Source organism: Artemia franciscana, chromosome 2 (assembly GCF_032884065.1).
Source record: "Artemia franciscana chromosome 2, ASM3288406v1, whole genome shotgun sequence".
Classification (NCBI taxonomy): Eukaryota; Metazoa; Arthropoda; class Branchiopoda; order Anostraca; family Artemiidae; genus Artemia; species Artemia franciscana.
The window spans coordinates 18,146,102-18,170,126 of NC_088864.1; the positions used below are offsets into that span (position 1 = coordinate 18,146,102).

General features: G+C 34.3%; 1 protein-coding gene across 1 annotated transcript in view; it reads right to left on the reverse strand.

The window, feature by feature from the left end:
* LOC136038069 (muscle-specific protein 20-like) overlaps positions 1-24,025 on the reverse strand; it is a 55,529-nt gene that overhangs the window by 5,659 nt on the left and 25,845 nt on the right. Inside the window, exons 2-4 of the mRNA XM_065721052.1 lie at positions 17,859-17,986; positions 11,556-11,639; positions 5,259-5,379 (exon numbers count right to left, since the gene is read on the reverse strand). Coding sequence (XP_065577124.1) covers positions 5,259-5,379; positions 11,556-11,639; positions 17,859-17,986 — 333 coding nt within the window. The remainder of the gene's footprint in view (positions 1-5,258; positions 5,380-11,555; positions 11,640-17,858; positions 17,987-24,025) is intronic.

Consider the following 24,025-nt stretch of genomic DNA (forward strand, 5'->3'; position numbering starts at 1 on the left):
AAAATTAAAATACACAAAAACGCTGAAGCGTCCTTTTTTCAGTGTTTTGAATAAAATTGTATTTTCCCAAAATATCCGGTTTTCATGCTTGAAACAACTCTTTTGAAGAATTATTTGTAAGATACAATTTTGAAATTGCATCTTATTACAAAAATTTATCTCTAATTTTTATTTTTATATATTAAATATTTCATATATTTTCGGTTGTAAGTATCGACCACGATTTGTTTTTATTTTAGAAATCGATAAGATTTATCTTTTCATATATTGATTTCAATAGGTTTGAAGCCACCCTTTTATTGGACCGGTTATAACTTGTTGAATTCACTGGGGAATGCGAAATCACAGAAAATCATTATCCATTTCCTTTAGGAAATCCAGGAAGGAGTCTGTGGTGTGCGCAGAATTATAAAATTCCAAAGGAGAACGAATGACACCTTTCTTTTTAATAAAAGCTGATTGCGAAGCTGAAAGCCAAGTGGTTTTAAAAGCTAGGATGGAAGATTGAAGGAAAAATAACACGAAAATTGTAGAAAGATTTTTCCACTTTCAGAAGTGGCTTCTTCTGCACCTGCACCTGAAAAGCACCTGAGCAGAGAGAAAACAGGGGCATAGCCAGGGGGTGGGCTGGGTGTATTTCTTTCGGGGGGTAGATACAAAAAACTTCAGAAAACGCATCAAAATCTGTTTTTATACATTTTTATTACATTTCCACAAGTCCCACAATTTTTTTTTGGGAGGGGGGGGGTCAAACCGTCTAGCCTTTCCCCTGAATACAGCCTTGAGAAAAAGTGAAGGCAAACCTTGGAAATACCTGTAGGATTCCCATTTTAAATTTTAATCCCTCCAACATTATTTTAGTTAAGTATAATTAGTCCATAAACTTGTGGTGGATTAGTTCATCTGCAAATCCACCCCCCCCCCCAAGAACTGATTAATGGACTCACGCTAAAAGTCCATTCGGACCCTCAGCTACGGTAGCTGACTATAAGTCGCTTGAATCATAGTTCTGGTGAAGTCTGAACATCAAAAAATACTCCTTTATCAGTAAGGTAATTGCCCGATTGTCAGGCAAAATCTCCGAAGGAAGTTAAATGAAGTCCTTTTTAAATACCCTAAGATCACCTTTATAAAAAAATTCTTTTCTAAAATATGTTTTCAAAATTCAATGTCCCGACAGGAGTTATGAAAGTCAACTAGAGTCCTAGGTTGTAATGATCAGATTGACCATGACTGGAGAGGATAAAGTGCTTGGAGTTAGCTCTAGTTCAACTTTAAACAACTACAATCTAAGGTCCAAACGTGCTCTATATTAAAATGGAATTTTCAATACTTGGCACAAAAAGAAAACATTATCAAAATGAAGAGCCTAAAAAGCTAAAAAATTGTTATGATCCTATGAAGTAGGTATATTCAGAGGTGGATAAAGAATTAATATTTTTGGGGGAGGGGGCACTAACACAACTTGAGATCCCAGTTGACATCTTTCGCCCCTTTTCCTTTGCAATTAGTGCCACTTTTGCCGTTTTGGCAGAAGCATGTGCCTAAAAAACTACCCCCGGGGTATTTCTAAGTTAAAGCCTGTCTATCTTAAAGTTAATTTTCCCTGTCCAAGTTTTGTGTCGTTTTTTTCTACAGTCCAAAGGTTTCAGCATAAGGTGACAATGTTTTTGTCAATGTTTTCAAACAGTTTGTGGTAACGAACTGTAAGGAAGGATCGACCAGGCTCAATAGCAACCGAAACTCTAAAAACGGAATTTTGCTACCAATATATACATCAAAACAATCGGATTTTGCGCTGAATTCAAATATATATGTCTCATCAAGTTTAGTTTTATCCATCAAAAGCTAAGAGCCTGAGAAAATATGCCCTGTTTTCAAAAAAAAGGAAAGACCCCCTAAAAGTATCTAGAACCCTGCAGAAGAAGTTTCAAGCTCTTATCTGAAAAAGTGTGGAATTTTTTATTTTTTGCCAGAAGAAAGATCGATGTGTGTTTATTTTTTTTTTCTTCTAGGGGTGATTGTATCGATCCGGTGGCCCTAGACTATTGTGAGAGGGCCCATCTAAAAGAAAATTAAAAGTTTTATCTCCCTTTAAAGTGAACAAAAAATTGGAGGGCAACTATCCCCCTCCCCTACCCCTTTGTCCCCAAAATTGTCTGATTAAAATTTCGAAATACCTATTTTGTCCATCATAGTTGAAAGGCCCAATAACTGAGCCCTAGATATGCTATGATCCCCACACAGCCCCAGGAAAAACGTCGTCAATTGTAAAAATTGCTCATTGTTTAAGCATAGTATTTGTTATTAGGAAGCATGCATACATTTTAGGGTGGGAAGACGAATTTTCTGCTGGGATTTTTTCACGAGGGAACTTCAATGGAGAGGGAAGTTTCCAGGGGGTGAACTTGTCAGAGGAAATTAAACACTAGCGGAACTTGCCAAAATTCCTATGAAAAATTATTTTTATATTTCTTGCTTTCTCTTTTCTGTCTCAATTTCACACGTGAAGTTGTTAAGTATAATTACCCTGGGTAAATTTTCATCTGACCAATAAAATTGGAGGGAAAATAAGCCCCCTTCCACACTCATTTTTTCCCAAAGTCACCCGATCAAAATTTTAAGATAGCCTTGTCGAAAATCTAATAACTAATGTCTTTGAAGATGACTTAATCCCCCACAATCTGCGAGGGAAGGGCTGCAAATTATGAACTTTGTCCATCGTTTACGTACAGTATTGGTTATTGGAAATTATAAAGACGTTTTCAGGAGGGATTTTTTCTGGTAAGGGGTTGGGGATGGTTGGATATAAGGGATTGCATGGAAGGATATTTCAATGAAGGAAATTTTCATGGGGGAAGGGACATTTCCATGAATGGGGTGCCGGATGCCCCTATATTATTTAAAAAACAATCAGAAATTAAATAAAAAACAAGTTTTTTCAACTCAAAGTAAGGAGCAACATTACAACTTAAAACAAACTGAAATTATTACGTATATCAGGGGGATCGGCCCCTTCTATACTTCACTCTTTACGCTAAAGTTTTTTTAGAACGTTCAAAAGAGCTACTTATTCTAATTAAACGACCTTTGTCATTCAGGGGTCATTCTTAAAGAATTGGAACCAAATTCGAACTTAAGCGTAAAGAGCGAAGTATTGACTAGGGGGAGAACCATCTCATATACGTAACAATTTCTGTTCGTTTTAAGTTTTAGTGCTACTCCTTACTTTTAGTTGAAAAAACTTGTTGTTTTTGTTTAATCCATACACTAAATTACATTTTGAAATATGCTTTGCATTTTGTTTTATTGATAAGTGCATTGAAAACAGGCAATTTCTTCTTCTTTTAAGCAAGTTTAGATCATTATCCAAAAAAGGCCAAGAAATGTCATAATTTTGGCTCGTTGAGTGAATAGATCTTAAACTAATGAATCCAATGACACGAGCATAATTATCTTGTTTTTTAGGGGCGTGTTACAGCCGTAGGCTTGTCGTAAAACTTCACGTTCCCCATGAAACATAAATTTGAAGTGTCATAAATCTGAAAACCCTTCAACCCTGTCTCAGTGGCACCAGTTGATAAAAGAAAGGTCATATGCCTCCATCCTAGATTTGCTGCCCCTCTCTCACCAATATTTGAAAACAGATCTTCTTTGGGGGTACCTTCATTGAAAAATGCTTTATCTTGTATTTTACTGGAAATATAAGAAACGATAGATTTACACTCCCCCGTCCTAGATATCGAAAAAGTTGCGGCCCTTCCGCCTACATTTTTGCGAATTGACATTACTGCCCTGTGCCCTTCACCTCCAATGCGGCCAACAGTTTCATATTAAACTTCCAGTTTTTCCTTTTTGCCTCCATGCCTCGGGTATACAAAACAGGTCGTATTAATAAACTCCTTTATTAAACTATATTGCTCATGCCATCTGTTTGATCACTTTACATGATTATATTGTATTGTTTTCCAAGGCCAGATTTCGCATTCTATTCTGACATTGCACATTTCCGCATAGGTATCAAGGTTTTTATGGGTAACAAAAAGGATTATGTATAGGTCATAAAATTGACGTGCAAATTCTTTAGTTATATGATGACTCTTTATTTTCTATAGGAAATGAATCGTTTTACGAGTCATATATTTTCTCATTACTTCCTGGATGTTGAAATGTATCAGTGACCTTGAGTTTTAATGTTCACATGGTGCTAATGTGCTCAACTCCGTAGATTGTAGCCTTAACAGAATACTTTCTAAACTAATGATCACCCTTTGGCATTGACACAAGGGTGCAGAAGACCAAATGTACTGATCATAAAAAATGTTTTTAATCTTATATAGATTCGCCAAGTACTTCGACATTCAAGTAAAATAGGAATCCATCCCCTTTTCACCAAAAAATTGTGTATGCATCCTTTATAGTAGTTTGATTAAATTCGGAGTTAATGTGCATGTTCAAATAAAAAAAAGCTTTGAAACCGCTGCAATAATGTTTTTTTTTGTGAAGTTATAGATGATGAGGGGTTCAGTTTCATAGAAAATGGCTATGTTAAATGGATACAACTCTCCAGAATAGATCAAAAACCTAAATTTTGCACCAAAATGTCTTAAAAATTATAAATCTCCCCTCCTTCTTCCCCCAAAGGGTAAGGATGTTTCAGGATCCTCGGCAAACTTAGAGCTATAGAAGTCATACTTTTAGAGGCAGACCTACATAAGAAATAAGGTGCAAGGAATATATGTTGCTAAGCCCTAATTTGCAATTCTAAAGAAGTTGTTTGTAAATATTTAATTTCAAATTTGAAAAAAAATCATAATAGGAATTCTGCTTCTAAAACCTGAAGTCCAATGAAAATGGACGCAGACCGAAATTAAAGATGCGATTTGTTTTACCAAGGTTATTAAAGTTGTCTTCTATGAAATCTTTTATGCTGTGCAACCAGGAAAGGAGCAACAATATGGACTTTAAAAACATTCCTGTGCACAATCTACCATCATTTAAATTTATAAATTTTCCAAGATAGCAAAAAGAGTTATCGTCTAGAGCTTCATCCGGCTACAACTAGTGGCTTGTATAAAAAATATATTTTCAGGTGTAGAGATATTTTGAAAAGCAAATTTCTGCATTCACCCTACGCCAAGCAATATTTGAAATTCTAAAAATTAGTAATTAAACAAGGTAAAATAAAGCGAAGTAATGGAGGACAAATTAATGAGACATTTTAACATTAAATACTTGCTATTCACTATAAAACTTACCGTTCTCCCAAGAGCAAAGATAGTTGTGGTGACTTGGCCTATGTCTTTCTTTTCCCACAAGTCAACCGTTTGGAAAACATCTAAATCATTCACACCATACTTCTTGGCTGCGTTTTGGAATCTAAAAAGTAAAAAAGTAGCCCTTTGTAACGGATTATTATGATAGCTAACGGATTAAACCTAACGAGTAGCATGGGATTATTCTTCTGCGTTATAAAATTTATTCTGTCATAAAATCACATGTCTTTTGCGAAAATTGCCGAGAGAAAAATCACTTTTAATACAAACTAAAATTAATACCAACCATCAAATTTATACTTATAGCCCTCTTTTTTATAGTAAAAAAGTATCCCTTTGTAAAGGATTATTATGATAACTAACGGATTAAAACTAACTAGTAGTAACGGATTATTCCTCTGAGTAATAAAATTGTTCTGTCATAAAATCACATGTCTTTTTTCGACAATTGCCGAGAAAAAAAAAAAAATCACTTTTAATAGAAAGTAAAATTAATACCAGCCATCAAAGTTTCCTAAAACATTCAAATTTCCTTGTTTTAAATGCACATCGATATGTGGTCAAAATTCAAACAAAAACCAAAAGTAACAAATGTTTTAGAAGAAGAGTTTTTCTCCAAATTCGCTGAAAAACAAAAAAACTTTTTTCCAGCTACCTGAAAAATTCAAATATTTTGAAATATACAATAGAACCCATTGTGGTCATAGCATACCTAACAAGGACAAAACCACAAAAACATCAAAACCCTAAAGAGCCTCAAAGACCTTCAATGTAGTAACGAGAGCTTTATCACGAGTATGAATAAAATCTAACAAGAATCTATGTTTGCAACAAATATGCTTATATTTTAAGTTTTTTAGAACTAAATTTTGTTTAACAGTATGAAAGTTTGTGAAGTTCTTTTGAGTTTTCCAAAAACTTGATTTTTTTTGTTTTTTAGTTTGTTTTCTTTTAAACAAAAGCTTTCATAGGTAGCAGGAGAATTAAAAGCAACTTTTTGTCTTGTGTTTAGAGTAAGACGTTGCATATATTTCTTGATTATTTTGTATATGTTATGTAATAGTCATACATTTTTATTTTATCTTTGTCGTTATACACTGTTATATACAATAGGTCTTGTCGTTTTATACTTTACTCTTTTCAGTTTCCCAGCTTCGTTTTTGCCTATTTTTTTTATACAATCAAAAGACTAAGCTTAAAATCGCCGTTGTTTACGTAATCATCCGCCCAATTTAAGACTTTTGCAAAAAAAAAAACTGTTGCTAAAATTACATTTTTAAACCAACCTATATTTTGTTTTGTCAGATATTGAACGTATTTCCATTTAATTCGTTTTACAAAAACTTTTTTATTTATGCACACTGCCCTCCTGACTTACCATCATTTTATCCATCTTCAAAACAGATTCCTAAAAATATCGCTCAAACGACTTAAAATACCGCATCTTGATATTTTCCATCGAAATTTTCAAACAGTTCGTGGTAGCGAACTGTATGTAAGGAGCGATCCAGCTCAATAGTAACCAAAACTCTAAGAAACGGAATTTTGATACGAATAGATGCATCAAAAGAATCAGATTCTTATGCTGATTTCAAATATATTAGTTTAGTCTTGCCCATCAAAAGTAACGAGCTTGAGAAAATTTGTCTTATTTTTGAAAAAAGGGGGAAACGCCCCCTAAAGTCATAGAGCCTTATTGGAAATCACACAATCAAATTCAGCGTATCAGAAACCCTGATGTAGACGTTTGAAGCTCCTATCTGCAAAAATGTTCAATTTTGTGTTTTTTGCCAGAAGAAGATCACGGATGTGTGTTATTTTTATTTTTTCCCCCAGAGGTGATCGTATCGACCCAGTGGCCCTAGAATATCGCAGGATGGCTCATTAAAACGGAAATTAGAAGTTCTAGTGCACTTTTTAATTGACCAAAAATGGAGGTTAACCAGGCCCCCTTCCATGCTCATTTTTTCCCAAAGTCACCCTCTAGTCAAAATTTCGCTCTTTACGCTTAAAGATTGTTTAGTACTTTCATAAGAGGTATTTATTCTAATTTAACACCGTTTGTGATTGAGGGGTCATTCTTAAAAAATTGGAACAAAATTCGAACTTCAGCGTAAAGAACAAGGTATTGACTAGGGGGCGAATCCTACAATGTAAATAATAAAAAAATACGAATTTAGAAGTTCGTTATGTAAGTTAATTCGTAAGTTCAGTTCGTAAAAAAAATTAAAAGTTCTAGTTCCCTTTTTCAAGTAACACAAAAATTGAAGGGCAACTATGCCCCCACCTCCGCGTTTTTTTCTCAATATTGTCCGGTCAAATTTTTGAGAGAGCCATTTAGCCAAAAACAGTAAAATTAATACGAAAATTTAGTTTTAATTATTCATGTACGGCCGGTCAAAATCAAAATCTGCGTTAATTTAAAAGCATTCAGAAATTAAATAAAAAAGGAAGTTTTTTTTTAACTGAAAGAAAGGAGTGGCGTTAAAACTTGAAACGAACAGAAATTATTGCGCATATGAAAGGGCTGTTCCCTCCTCAACCCCTTGTTCTTTGCGCTAAAGTTATATTCTTTCTCACAACTCTATTTTTTAAAACAATAAAGAACTTTAGCGTTAAGAGTGAGGCGTTGAGGATGGGACAGCCTCTTTCATATACAGAATAATTTCTGTTCGTCTTAAGTTTTAATGTCGCTCCTTACTTTCAGTTAAAAAAACTTGTTTTTCTTTATTGAATCAAAGAGTTCGTGGTAACGAACTGTAGTAAGGGCTAATAAAAATAAAAACTAATAAAAATTAAAAGTTTTAGTTGCCTTTTAAATAAGCAAAAATTGGAGGGTAACTAGGCCTACTCCCTCACTCCTTTTTTCTCAAAATCGTCCGATCAAAACTATGAGAAAGCCATTTAGCCATAACAATAATTTAATATGCTAATTTCGTTTTAATTATTCGTGTGCGGAGAGCCAAAATCAAAACATGCATTAATTCAAAAACGTTCAGAAATTAAATAGAAAAAAGTTTTTTTTAACTGAAAGTAAGGAGCGATATTAAAACTTAATACGAACAGAAATTACTCCGTATATGAAAGGGGCTGTCCCCTCCTCAACGCCCCGCTCTTTACGCTAAAGATTTTTACTGTTTTAAAAAGTAGAGTTGAGAGAAAGAGTCAAACTGTAGTGTAAAAAGCGGGGTGCTGAAGAGGGAACATCACTTTTCATATAGGGAGTAATTTCTGTTCGTTTTAAGTTTTAATATCGCTCCTTACTTTCAGTTAAAAAAACTGGTTTTTTTTATTTAACCATTTAAAAGCCTTCCCTCGTGGCTTTCTGGCACATTAGATTTAATGTCAGTTCTAACTTGATTTCTGCCGCAATGCGTCAGACATACGTTAATTAGATTATTTCTAAAACCCAGAAGAAATTAAAACTTGAGATTAGTCCAATTTTTTTATTTTTCTGCGGCATATAAATTATTCATTTAGACTTTTAGACAATCTAATTTTTTTTGGCATGACTCGCCAAAACTAAAAATAGACAAGCATTACTTAAGTATTATGCAGGATAGTAGAACTAATTGTTTTATATTATAACAAAGCCGTTGCTTATAAAAAAAGGGATCAATCCTTGTGTTTGCCAAAAAGTTTGGTATGCAAATATTATAAAGCCAGATTTTATATTCCAAAGACAAAATCTATAAGAAATAATCTTTCTTTCACTTTTCATTATGGTAATATCTCACTTCCAGTCTCTCTCAACCATCTTTACCTTCTATTCTTCTCTCACCCTCTCCTGGGGAGAAAGGGCTAGAGAAATGTCACTTTCCTTTCTTTTTATCTACCTTTCTTTCTGACTATCTCTTTCTCTTCGTTATACTCTGTTTCAATCAGTCTCTTTCTCTCTCAATCAGTTTCTTTCTTTCTCTCTATCTCTCTCTCAATCTCAGTGCCAAAATTCACGAAGATTTAGGGACAGGGGGCAAAATGTATTTTTCAAAATATGGGGAGAAGTTGTCATTTTTTCAATTCTTCCAATGAAAATACCGAAAAAGGTATACTTCAATGAAACCTCAAAAATTTATTTTCCAAAATCTAGGCGGAGGAAAATTTAGAGGGTCCCAGGTCCCCTGCCTTTTCCCCCCTACTACACAAATGCTCAATTTTCCCCCTTCTCTCTCACTATTTTGTTTAATGGTATCAATGCTCTATCGAAAAGGAAGTTATTATAGGGATATTTGGGCCTCAACCCCTGAATTACTAGGAATTATTAGCAACCAACTATATTGTTAACAAATCTTTTTTTTTATTTGCATCTCCCTCCCCCAAGAGTGAGGCCCAAAATGAATTCCTGTGAAAGCGATAATTCTTTGTCAGTAGATTCACTGTTTCTAGCTATTGATGCTATGAATTTAAAAACCTTTCATGAATTGTCCGGATAATGTCTCTAAAAAAACACACAAAAACTTTTCATTATTTTTTCTGCTGGTTGTTCATAAATCTTTTTGTTCTTTTATGATAAACTCAACGACCAGCCACGTAGGTGGCTGGCGATTTCTGAGGATGTTGTAAACAAAGGGAAGAAAAATTTATTCGTCCAACGAAAGATTTATGAACTCATCCGTTGGAAAAGAAACGGAGACTATTTGACGTGTCGTAAGTCATATATTTGTGGTCTTTTTTTGAAGAACGCTAACGCAAATGGGGCTTTTTGTTTAAGTTAAAGTTGTTTCTGCAATTCAGACTGAAAGCAAAGTCTTGGCTGTGATAATTCTAAATTTTTTTATGTTGTGTTAGATAGATTTTCGTGGGTAGCAAAAAAGAATTTTAAGGTACTTGTCAGTTATTAGAAACACACCCAAAAAGCGAAGTTAGGTTAATCCTAATGAAATATAACAAAACATGATGATAAAATAATACTTAGAAACAAAATTATGAAAACCTAACTTAACCCATCATTACCTACCCCCCCCCCTAATGTGCAAATATATAGCCCAAGTTATACAGGTCAAGTGCATTGTATATTCCGTTGCTTGTTTTTGTATTCATGAAACACATTTTCCGAAATGTAACCTAAGCGTAATTTTGTAATGTGTTTCCTATAACTGACAACGATACATTTTTTATGATATTTTTTTAAAACATTATTAAGAACACTTGCCTAAACAATAATTGTTTTAAATTTATTTTAGGCTATAGAAGAAAACAACAATACAGAAATGACACGGAGCAATTTAATAGCATATCACACAAACAAGTACAGGCGGGCTGAGAAAGAGAGAGGGGGGTATTTCCAACTGTTCAAGATTTGGAAAATACCCTTTTTGTTGCTTTCATTGATGAAATAAAAACAGGCAAAATTACTCCTTATAAAATTTCAAATTTTTTTTTTTACATCTTTGTTTATAATAAAATAAAAATACCCCCCCCGCTATATTTTCACGAATTGGCCCTCTAATCAAACTATAGTTCAATGGTCCATCATAAAAAAGCGCTTCTCTTACATATGAAATCGGGTAATATAACTAGTGTACAGGACTACCACTGAACATTCAATAGTGTCCAAAGATTCACCAGTGAATAATCCTAAATTTTGAAAAAAAACAAGCTATTAAATAATAAAAATATTTATATTGAATATACTTGTTGAAAGCAATATGTACTCTTACAAAGGTCCCCAGCTAAGGACCAGAATTTCAAACCAGGTTGCCATGAATCATGGAATTTACTTTCTATAGGACAGCACAAAAAATATAAACAGGAATATAGTCAGAACGCTGTCTCGGCGGTGAACATAATTGTTTTGTGAAACTGGAAAAATGAGGAAGGTCTATATAACCTTTGAAGGTTTAAAAGTTGTAGCTTAGAATTTGACTCTGTGACTGAATGCAAAGGTATTAAGGTTTCTTTTCCTTTCGCAAGTCTTTGGGGTGTTGTTTTTCAGCAATCCTATGGTATTAATACTTCAACGCAAGACAAATATTTCGCTTCATTCGACTTAAGATTTAGCTCTGTTCAGTCACCGAATTATATTCTAAAACTTGCTTTGTATTTTTTTTTAGTTTAAAGGCAACAACATAATTTGGTATAGAAGAAAAGCTAGATCTGACTCAAGTAAATCAAAAACCATAAGTATCTTGTCACTTAGGTGCATTTTAGAGCTGTAGCCTGGTCACAAAATCGCTTGTTTCGGAGGGAACTTTTTTTATGCCTTTTTTTTCAGATGCATTAGGGGTACGAAAAGTACGTTGTGATTGAATTGCCTTAAGCTTGAAGTTCAATACTTACATGTTTATATTCTCCATCATTTTGAATTGGGCACCAGTGCTATTGAACTTTTTGATTATGCCGGGTTGGAGTGTGTTCATTAGCCTGAAATAAAAGAACAACTTAGCTAAAGAGGAAAAACAAAGACAATATTACTAGTATACCATCAACTACTCTGAGTAGACCCGTATCCCATTACTTCAAGCGGGCCCATATCCCATTACTCCGAGAGGGCCCACATCTTATTACTCCAAGCGGGTCCATATCCATTACTTTAAGAGGGCCCATATCCCAATGTGCTATGCTAGTCCCTCGTATCCAGCTACTCTAATGGTATCAAGCCGATCATCGATTAATTATAATTGATTTTGACTACAACCGTCCAGACATCATTATTGTAATGTAATGGTCCGGAGCACATAGGTTTTCCATTACCGGACTTGCACTTGAGTTTGGGCCTCCACATTCCAATCTGAAACCCAACACACCCACTAGGGCCCCGAGTCTTTTTTATTTTGAAAAATAAGGTTTATAGTGACGTTTTTTTAACTTAAAATTTTTTGCAATAATTTTTGTGGCTTTTCTTAACTCTTGGGGACTTTTTAAAACTTAAAACGAACAGAAATTACTCCATATATAAAAGGGGCTGTTCCCTTATCAAAGCCCCGATCTTTAAGCCAAGGTTTGACTCTTTCTCTCAACTCTATATTTCAAACCAGTATAAGACTTTTAGGGGGGGTTTCTCCCTATTTTCTAAAATGAGGCAAATTTTCTCAGGCTCGTAACTTTTGACGGGGAGAACTAAACTTAATGAAACTTATATATTTAAAAACAGCATTAAAATGGAATTCTTTTGGTGTAACTTTTGGTATCAAATTTTCGTTTTTTAGAGTTTTGGTTGCTATTGAGCCGGGTCGCTCCTTACTACAGTTCGTTACCACGAACTGTTGACTAATATCGACATATTCTTATTTCAATTAATTCATTTAATAGACGCTATTTTTGAAATTATGGAATATCCATAAACTAGCGTTAATGGTCCAACTTTCACAAACTGGGACTAACGAATACGGACCAAGGCTGTCAGCTGTATTTTAAATATTATTGAAAGTTAATTCCTCAAAATTTTCATTCAGTGATTGATACGAGCGTCAAGGTGAGGCAGAATCCCTTTTTAGTAATTTGAGAACCCCTGAGAATTTATAACATTTGGAAAATTAAATAAAAATTCTTTTCTTTTATGATAAGATAAACATAATTTTATCTTGTTTAAGTTAATATCATTTTTGGGGCGTAGTTTGTAATTTTGAACGATGTATAAACTGAGGTCAATGTTCAATTTTCAGCATATTAGGATTAAAAAATACGAAAAGAGAAAAGTTACAGCCACAAAAAAAAAACGGAGTAGCATACGATAAAAAAAATCAAACAAAGTAAGTAAACTTAAAAAAAAAAAAAAAAAAAAAAAAAAAAAAAAAAAAAAAAAAAAAAAAAAAAAAAAACGGAGTAGCATACGATAAAAAAATCAAACAAAGTAAGTAAACTTAGTATTCAACTCAGCAATGTTGACACTAAAAACACTACACATACAGAAATTAATCACAAGGTTGCCAAAAAGAATGGACTAAGTACTAATTATTGTCGTGAGCTACTTAGTTAAGCTGTTAGGTGGTCAGATCATCCCAAGAGGTTCGTAATAAACTTTATGTGTATTTGAAACAATTAACCCTTGAGCTCTAACGATCATTTTCATCAAAATAAATGTTAAAATCAACATTAATCAAAGAGCAAAAAAGCAGCATAAAAGCATAAATACGGTTAAATTAAATTCGTGTTTTTTTCACCAGAAGAAAAACATATAATTTCATTTGGATAGTTACTGGGTTTTAAAAACAAGATCCTGGATTCCACAAAAGACTAATACCAAACACCCCAAACTCGTAATCTATAAAGTCTTCAACTCCTCATTCAACAGAAAATGTAGGGCTTCCCCATTCCCTGTCCCCTGGTGTAAATCTGTGAGTGTCACATTTTCGTGTGTGTTAGGCACACTTCAACCATTCCGAACCTATTCGCTCCATAAATGTTAATCTTCCGCTATATACGGGTTGGGCTATCTGGTGTACACAATTTTTGAAAAGAGACATCACCCTGTGAAGCTTAGTATAGTTAAGAAATATCTAAGGTTAATCAATGAAAGAGCAAGGTAAAGTCAGAATCCACGACATTATACTCTTGTCGGTTTAGCTAAAGGTCGTAAACGTTTTAGTTTTGTTTTCTTAGAGAGTAATGTTATTCCTCCCGATACCCAAACTCCATTGCTCGTACATACATATGTATCTAAATTCAATCACACTATCTTTGGCATTAAAGAAAAGAACGTTTGCTTTTTGGTCTGAGTTTTTACTAAGCTAGAAATTTCCAGTTTAAATTTAAATTTTACATGGTGTAAAAATTTCCAGTTTAAAAAGGTGTAAAAAAGGTATAAAAACATGGTATAAAAACTTCCAGTTTAAATTTAAATTTTACATGGTGTAAATTTTACATATTTAAATTTTACATGATGTTCAAAATACTTTTGCAGCAAATGTTGTCAAGGAACTCCAAATTCGTATAAATTCATCTTCATTTCGGCATCTGCTGTGAAGCAGAATCACTTCCTAGCAATTTAAAAATCTTTGAAAATATCTGAATAACAAAAAGTCCAATACAAGTTCTGTTTTTTTCCTTCTTCTATGCCAAATTGACATCATGTGGTTTGGATACTTATCAGATCTTTAAACATGCATTCTGGGCTCCATAAAAGGCAAGTGCCAAAAAAGGGATTGAAATATTACAAACGACCCTAAAACTCCAAATTCGTAATGTACTGAATACCAATTTGACAAATATTCAGCAGAGAATGGCATAATTTAACGTTTTGTAAAAAGCAAAAATTTAGTAAGAATCTAGGACTGCAATTTATTGCTGATTTAGAGAAAATTCATTAATGAAATGTTTCTCGTACAATACACCGTTTTATTACTTCTTGGTTTTATACAAAACATATAGCCACATGGGGGAAATCATTGAAATCCTGATATTTCAAGAAATGATAGTTTGTATGTGAAGACTCACCCCCCGCGCTTTCACTTTCTTTTACTAGTACTCTAATCTTAGTTATATTTGTATATGCTAATATAATAATAGACTAAAACTACATGTTCAGTTGCCCTAAACTTAACTAAGTCAATAGTTTCTTTTTCTTTTTTTTTGCCAAGAGCCCGATGTGATCCAGAATTTAATTTTTTTTTACCTTTTTTTTCGCCATGAGCCTGATGTGATTCAGATTTATAGCCCGTTTGTCAGAAAACGAGATAATTATGTTTTGGTTTCTGCAAATGCATATATAGTTTAATATTTCAGGCAATCATGAAAAAATATTCTCTGTATGTTTTTTCCCCTAAATTTATGTTTAATTTTAGCAAATTACAAACACAAAGGTCACTCATAGCCATGTTTCTACAATGACCTAAACCAGATTTATGTGAAATAGTAGTTCAAACCTGAATTATAACCCAGTTGATGAACTCAATGACAACGATGTAAAATATTGGCCTTTATTATTATTAAATAAAAAAATCAAACTGAAGGTAAGGAGCAATATTAAAACTTAAAACAAACAGAAATTATTTCGAATATGAAAGGGATCACCCTTTTCTCCATACCTCGCTCTTTACACTAAATGTTGTTTATGTTCCAGTTGTTTAAGAATGACTCCTGAATCCCAAAGGCCGTTTAATTAGAATAATAAAACACCCCCCCCCCCAAAAAAAAATATACGTAATAATTTCTGTTTGTTTTAAGTTTTATGTTCCTTCTTAACTTCAGCTGGAAAAACTTGTTTTTTTATTGGATTTCTGATCGTTTTTAAATATAATGGGAAATCGGCACCCCCCTCCATAGAAGATTTACCTGCCCCATGAAAAATTCCTCCATGGAAAAGATCCTTCCACGTTATTCCCCTTCCACCAGAAAAAACTACCCTGAGAAAGGCCTGTGTGCTTCCCAATGACCAACACTATATGTAAACAATGGACAAAGTTAATAGCTTCCAGCCCTTCCCCTGGGTGAGCGGTCAAGTCATCCTCAAAAACATAGATATTAAAACTTAACACTATGCTGAAAAATGGGTATTTCGAAATTTTGATCGGGCGACTTTGGGGAGAAATGAGCGTGGGAGGGGGTTAGTTACCCCCCAACATTTTTGGTGACTTAAAAAGGGTACTAGAACTTTTGATTTTCAGTCAAGTAAACCCTCTCCTGATCTTCTACGATCGATTGTTCACCGCGATTACCCCTCGAAAAAAAAACAACAAAAAACAAGCATCCGTGATCTTTCTTCCGGCAAAAATGTAAATTTCCACATTTTTGAAACCTCTACAGTAGGGTTCTCTGGTATGCTGAATCTGAATCTGTCACTTTTAGTAAGATCACTTGTTTTGTGGGTGTTCTCCCCTTTTTCAAAAAATCAGGCAAATTTTCTTATGCTCGTAAATTTTGAAGTGTACAATTAAATTTGAGAAGTTTTACAAATTTTTAATTAGCATCAAAATTCATTTGTTTTGATGTATCTATTATCAAGACTCTGTGTCTTAGAGTTTAGGTTAATATTAAGCTTCATCGCTCCTTAAGTCAGAATAAAAAAAAAACTAGTTTTCTCAGTACTTTTGAAAAAAGCTTCTTGTTCTTCCAATTTACTATACTAAATTACCAAATTTTTACTTTCAGCTGAAAAAACTTGATTTTTTATTTAATTTCTGATCGTTTTTAAATAATTCCAGGACATATGTCCCCACCTCCACGGAGAAATACCCTCCCCAAAGATATATCCTCTAGACAATTCAATCCCGATGAACATTTATCCAGGACAATTACCCCTTAACAACTCCACGCGTAAAATTGAGGCGGAAAAGAGCAAAACAAGAAATATGAAATGAATTTTATATAGAAATTGCAGTAAATTCCCCCAGTGTATAATTTCGTCTGACAAGTTCACCCCCTGGAATCTTCACCCCCCATAGAAAATTACCTCGCGAAAAAAGAAACAGAAAAGGAGGGAGAGGGACTAGTTGCCCTCCAATCTTTTTGGTCACTAAAAGGGCACTCGAACTTTTAATTTTAGTTTGAATGTACCCTCTCACGATATTTTAGGACCAATGGGTCGACACAATCACCCCTAGAAAAAAAAAACTAAACACGCATCCGTGGTCTTTCTTCTGGCAAAAATTACAAAATTCCACATTTTTTCAGATAAAAGCTTGAAACTTCTAAAGTAAGGTTCTCTTATACGCTGAATCTAATGGCATGAATCTAATAGTTTGAATTTAATTCATATTCTATGAATTTTAGAGGGCCCTTTTCCCCCCTTTATTCGAAATAAGGCAAATTTTCTCAGGCTCGTAACCTTTGATGGGTATGACTATACTTAATGAAACTTATGCATATGAAATTGGCATAAGAATCCAATTCTTTTGAAATATCTATTGGTATCACAATTCTGTTTTTAAAATTTCGGTTACTATTTAGCCGGGTATGAATCACCTTTGATTCATACTCTTACTTACATTTCGTTACCACAGACTGGTTGATTCCAACTCATTGGTTTTTCTCGAGAAATTCTTCGCAAGTTCTTTTTTTCTGAGAATAGCAGTCCTTCTATTCTTCTGCGGTCAAAATGATTCAATACTCATCGATTTTTTGGTTCTAAAGATACATTCAGACCTCTCAGCTAGAGGTCAAAAGGCTAGAGGTCTTCGAAAGAGGTCACAGGGCTAGTTTTGTTTGGCGTTTTACTAACAGAAAACCAAGCAAATTCGACATTGGGTAAACCTCTTTATCAAAATTAAACAAAAATTAATTTTTTCTCTTTTGTTTTGGTTGATTTATTTTCCATTCATGAACTGCAGAATAAAAGTATAACTACCATCGTAAAGGTAGTTCAATGAACACCATTAATTATCTTGATGTTAAAATTGAATAAAAATAACCAAACTTATGTTCAAATATTTACAATATTTTGGTGCGTTTTTGAACAGACTGGTAATGCTGTGGTTTTAGTCACGTTATGCTTTTTTAAATATTCCAGTGTTGTGAACCCCCTTCAAAAATTGGTAGATAGATGCAAATATTCTAAAACCCCCTTATATTTTATAATAATTTGAGCACAATTATTTGTTTTATCAGCAGAGCATAATTTTCTCTTTATTTATTGTTTTATACATGCTTCTTTGCTTCAGAGGCAATCAATGGTATTTAGGGCAACAAGTAATAGGTAAATTTTACCTGCAAAGAATAACACCATCCCTCAAAACATCCTCATAGGGAACACCAGCTGGGAATTTTTCTCCGAGAACAGCCTCTATCCATTCTTGGGCCTGCTTATCAGCATCTGTATCACGTTTTCCTGCAATCTATAGATATAAATTTTTTATTATTGCGATGAAATTCTAAAAAAAGAATGGTTAATGTGGCTAGTAGATAATACACCGTTTTTTATTATCAATTTGTTAATAAATACATAGAATTAGTTTATAATATATTATAATTTATGTATTAGAAATAGTGCTTTATTATTAATAAAGTATTAGTTAGATATAGTAATCTATAATAATAATGCGTTAAAATATTGCTCTGTTGCTAGTAACTAAATATGGATAAGAATAGCACTTTAGTGCTATTCTTAACAGTCCGGCAGAGCACAATCACCTGAAAAAAAAAAACAGTGCAAAGGTCTGCTAGTTTCAGGACCATATTTAATTCAAGGGTCACTTCCCCTTTCTTGAGTGCCTTGCAACAGACAGGTTTGAACCGTAGTTCCTAGAGTCTACAGGCGATGGACATTTAGATTAAAATGTTACACAGTAATTTAAACATCAAATTTCTATTCTGCAAGCAGGCCAGGATTTACCAATAGGCCCGCTAGGCCTGGGCCTAGGGGCACACAATGCCAGGGGCGCAATAAATTATCAACGAGTGATTTTTTTTTAACGTAAACTGGACTGATGTAATTTAGTGTCAATGTGACGGATTGCACTCCGCCGCCGCGGTGCCTATTCTCAGAGCAACACGGGAATTTAAAAACTGTGTTGATATAAAAGCAACACAGGAATTCCTTCGTCACTTATAAACTGTCAAATATCTCCGAAGAATAGCAGCTCAGAGTTTGGTATTACCTCTCTCTTTCATTACCTCTGGATTCTCAGTCGTGGTATGCTCAGTGCTTCCACTATTTTCGAATTTTCGAAAAAGAAAACGGAGCGGCAAAAACGCTTGGGGCTAGAAACATCGAATCTATAAATCCGATCTTTGAGTCTGGGGATGTTTTTTAAACCTCAGTCTTCATTAAATAATATTTATGGTCGGAATACTTTATGATAGGAGCTTATCAAAATACCTTATGCTAAAAAGATTCAATTATGACTATTGTTTGAACTTGGTAGTCATACACAAGGACACACTCAAAAGAGAGCCTGGGGATCCAATCCTCCAACACTGCAATATTTTCCATTTCTATATGCTGGTTATTCAAGTTAACTAATACGATTTGAGTTTTGTAGCCCCCCTCCAAAAAATTGCTGCATACGTGCCTCGTCCAACTTGTCATTGTTTACCCTAAAATTCCCAATGTCTCTCCTGCATTTCTCCTCACGCTCCATTACAATCTTTTTGTCATACATATTTTTACTTTCGATAGACTCTTGACATATTCTAGAACTTATTTTATTTGACGTCTTCGAATTCAAATATATTACTATTAGCTTCCAAGGCATATCGATAACAGCTTGCGATAAAATAGCATTTTCCAAGAATAAGATAAGTATTCTTTTTATATTTGAAGCTTGAAAACTTTGACATTCGTCTTCTATTTGCCTCTCTAAAATTTCTGGTTGCCAGCTGTCTCTTGAAGAATTCTTGCGTTTAGAAGTCTAAACAAGAAACACGGGAAAGTAAATATACTCTCTTTTTACGAATTTAACATCAACATGGAAAGGGTCCAATACATAGAGAGCGGATGTTATTACGAAGGTTTCTACTGGCAACAAGCAGAAAAAAACGCGATATGGTATGTTAAGTATATAATACGACATGGTAAAAATGAATAACAATAAATAAGGAAGGAATGAAATACAAAAATAAAAGTTAAAAAATAATGGGGGAAGGTAAAAATAATGAGATGAAAAACTGAGCATGTGAAATAAGTCAGATCTTTTTTCTTTTTGTGTGTTTGTGTGTGTGTGTTTGTGTGTGTGTGTGTGTGTGTGTGTATTAAATTACATTCTTCATATGTATAACGTTAGGATATTTGTCTAAGATCAGTTAACATCCTCTTCTGGTAATCATGCGTCTTCTTATCATTTGCAGAATAAAAGAGGTCAATAGGCATAGGCATCCACAATCTTTGTTAATAATCTACCTCAAATTTTTGTTAATACTTCCAATTCAGTTTGAAGGTAAAAATCCAGTGGTCTTAGTAGTTTTCAAATACCAGATTTTTATTAAACATATTCAAGACTCAGTGGGGAAGAGAGAAAAAGCTAGAAATTTTATCCAAAAGACCTAAATCTTCCTAAACAATCTATCTATATATATAAAAATAAGTTGTCTGTGTGTGTGTGTGTGTGTGTCGAGTGACGTCATGTTTGTGTGTCGACTGACGTCATGTTTGTCGACTGACGTCATTATAAGGATTGAGCTGTATGCGTCATGAAGTTGTTTGTCGACTGACGTCATGTTTGTCAACTGATGAAATTACATACCGGGACACAAATGACGACCGGGACACAGGGAATATAAATGACAAAAATTACAGACCGGGACACCGGGACACAAATGACGACCGGGACAGAGGGAATATAAATGACGACCGGGACACTCAAAGAGAAATTACAAACTGGGACACCGGGACACAAATGACGACCGGGACACAGGGAATATAAATGACGACCGGGACACAGGGACACGTCATTAGAATAATGAGGTATAGATCTGAATACGGATTGTTTTCCCATGGACAATTATATGTTGCATGTTCAAGAGTCAGTAAACCTGACAATCTATTTATATGCACAGACAATGGGACAGCGAAGAATGTTGTATATTCGCATGTTTTACGTAGCTAAAAACATATATATATATATATATATATATATATATATATATATCTATTCACAGGTGGGACACAGGGACACAACTACAATGGCGCGTAACTAATATGGCGCGTAACGACTTACGCGCGCGGGGGGCTTGGGGGGGGGCGCGAAGCGCCCCACCAACTAGGTGTTGGGGTGGCGCGAAGCCCCACCCCAACAGCTAGTAATAAAAATATACAGACCCATTAATAGCTCACTGCAGCCCGATGCTGCCTGGGGCCAACACAGCTGTGTAGACTCCTCCTCTATCGCAATATGTTCAAAACTTCCCTCTTTACATCCTCCCAAGAAGCTTTGAATCCTTTGAATCCTTTCTTATGACCTCTTCCTACTCCCGTCGGGCATGTCATGATTTTTTTTTAGCCCTAGATGTATGGCCGAAAAGGAAGTTCTTTGACGATTTGTCATCCTTCATTAGCAAAACGTGTCCTAGCCATTTCATCAATTCTCGCATTATAGTATTAGAACATAGATGGAATCACATTTTTCGTACAGCTTGTGGTGAGTCCGAAACAATCAGTAGACAATTTCTCTAGAAAACATCTTGCGCATCCTCCTTTTTTCTTTCGGAGAGTCCATGTTTCTGAACCATACTTAATCGCTGTCATCCCTGTAGTTTCCAAAACTCTGATCTTGGTTCACAGATTTATCTTCCTATTCTTTCGAACTTTTTTCAGCTCTGACAAAAAAACATCCTGGCATCGCGTATTTATTTTCACTTTAATACTCACTATATATACATTTATTGTCATTAACTAATAATTGTCATACGTTCTCCTCTCTCTACACCATTATTGATAATTGTCCAGTTAACCATAAAGAAACATAGAATGATATATCAGAGCATTTTATTAGCCCCTCCCACACAAATATGGTTTCGTCTATAGTTTCTATATGTTTTTGAATAATTGGCTGCAAATTATTCTTCGTTTTGTATTTTCTTTTAGTTTGCCCCTTTACTCTCTGACCTGCTCTGCATTCTCCAAAATAACTCCTAACTACATGCCAGTACTTATAATCCCTCCATCTGTGCTTAATGCATATTTTATCACACGCTTTTCGGTTTTGGCAGTAAAGATGGAATATACGTAGACTTCTGCATATACATAATTTTATGCTTGGGAATATTATATCTAAAAAGTTTTGACAACATCTTCTTTTACCCTTCAATACAACTAAAACTATTACCATGCATTATTAACTGACAGAGTTCCCTTCTCACGGTATAAATATTAATTGGTACTCAATTGTTATAGTACTTATTTTAGCAGCTAAAACGTTGAATTGATTACTTTATCTCTTTTATGGGGGTCTTATTTAGCATTGCCAAACACAGCACAATGTTACTGTTTTTGGTACAGTTTAGAGGTCCTGGTACAATGCGGTACATTTGGGAATGTTTTGGTAGAATCAAATTTTTCGGTACATTTTGATTATAATTATTCCTTTCTGACTTGGATATCAGCTCAAGTTTTACTTTATCGAAAATTTTCTTTTCGCTGCGGCAAACTTTTAACCTGCTGGTCAGATGGCACAAATCAATCTCTTCAGTCAGAAAACTGGCACAGTTCATTACAAAATATTTTATATAAGTGTTCTAAAGGGTTCTATACAGGAAAAACCATAATTATTTGGTAACACGAGAAAGAAAGATGCTTTTTTAAATTGAACCCAGGTGCCTGAATTAAGAACTCCATAATTTCGGATTGTATTTCGTTTGGTGTTCAAATTAGAAAGCGCATAGTAAAGAGCGAGGACAATCTCAGAACGACGATAAGCAAATTTAGAAACTATGAAGAGCAAGAAAATGAATGGTGAATAAATTCTGATTCCAAGCATAAAACCTAAATAAAAACTTAGCACGGTTTTATTAAATGAAGCGGAATTCGCTTTATTATATTCTGATAATCTACTGACAACTTCTTGAATAAATGTTAGAGTTTGATAATAACTATACTAGTGCACTCAGCGTATCAAGAAGCACTGTGTTCAACTTCTCAAAATGCTCAGCGCTCAGTGCTCGATTCTCAGTTCTCAGCTCCAGTAATTGAACTAAAATTCTGGATGACTTTCAGTCTTTCAGTTTATTAAATACAAAATCAAGTTTATTAAACTGACAGCAAGGAACAACATTAAAATTAAAACGAACAGAAATTATTGCGTATATGAAGGGGGTGGCCCCCTCCTCAACACCTCACTCTTTATGCTAAAATTATTTAGTACTTCAAAAAAAAGCGTCTTACTCTGCTAATTAAACGGCCCCTGTTTTTCAGGAGTCAGGCTTACAGAATTGGGACAAAACTCAAATTTTAGAGTAAGAGCGATGTGTTGAGGAGGCAGCAACCCCCTTCGTATATGTAATATTTCTGTTCGGTTTAAATTTTAATGTTGATAACTTCGAAGACCACACTACCTTTCCATGACGAAAGTAAAATAGTTCAAAATAGGGATGATACCTTTTTATTGACAGTGAATTGATATAAAATTATTTAACTGGATATTTCGAGCACATATACAGTGTTCATCATCAGCAGTAAAACTGATACTGCTGATGATGAACACTGTATATGTGCTCGAAATATCCAGTTAAATAATTGTATATCTATTCACTGTCAATAAAAAGATATCATCCCTATTTTGAATTGTTTTACTTTAATTTTAATGTTGCTCCTTACTTTCAGTTGAAAAAAACTTGCTTTTCTTATTTAATTTCTGATCGTTTCTTAAATAATGCCTGGAAATCTGGAGCCCCTGCACAGAGAAACTCCTCCCCACGGGAAAATCCTCTAGACAATTCAATCCTGGTGAAATTTTCTTAACAACTCTGCGCGTAAAATTGAGACGGAAAAGAGAAAGCAAGACATATAGAAAGGATTTTGTGTAAGAATTCTGGCAAATCCTCCCAGTGTATAATTTCCCCTGACATCTTCACTCCCTGGAAACTTCCAATCCCATGGGAAATTCCCCCGTGGAGAATACCCACCTGAAAATGTATGTATACATTCCAATAGCAAATACTATGTGTAAGCAACTGGCAAATCTTATAAATTACAGACCTTTCCCCTGGGGTTGGGGGGGGGGTCATGCTATACCCAAAGGCATAGTTATTTGGCCTTTCAACTACGATGAACAAAATTGCTATCTTAAAATTTTGATCCGATGATTTTGGGAAAAAATTTGAGGAGGTCTAGTTGCCCTCAATTTTTTTGGTCACTCAAAAAGGGTACTAGAAATTTTAATTTCCGCTTGAATGAGCCCTCTCCCGATATTCTAGTACCACTGGGTTGATACAGTCCCCTC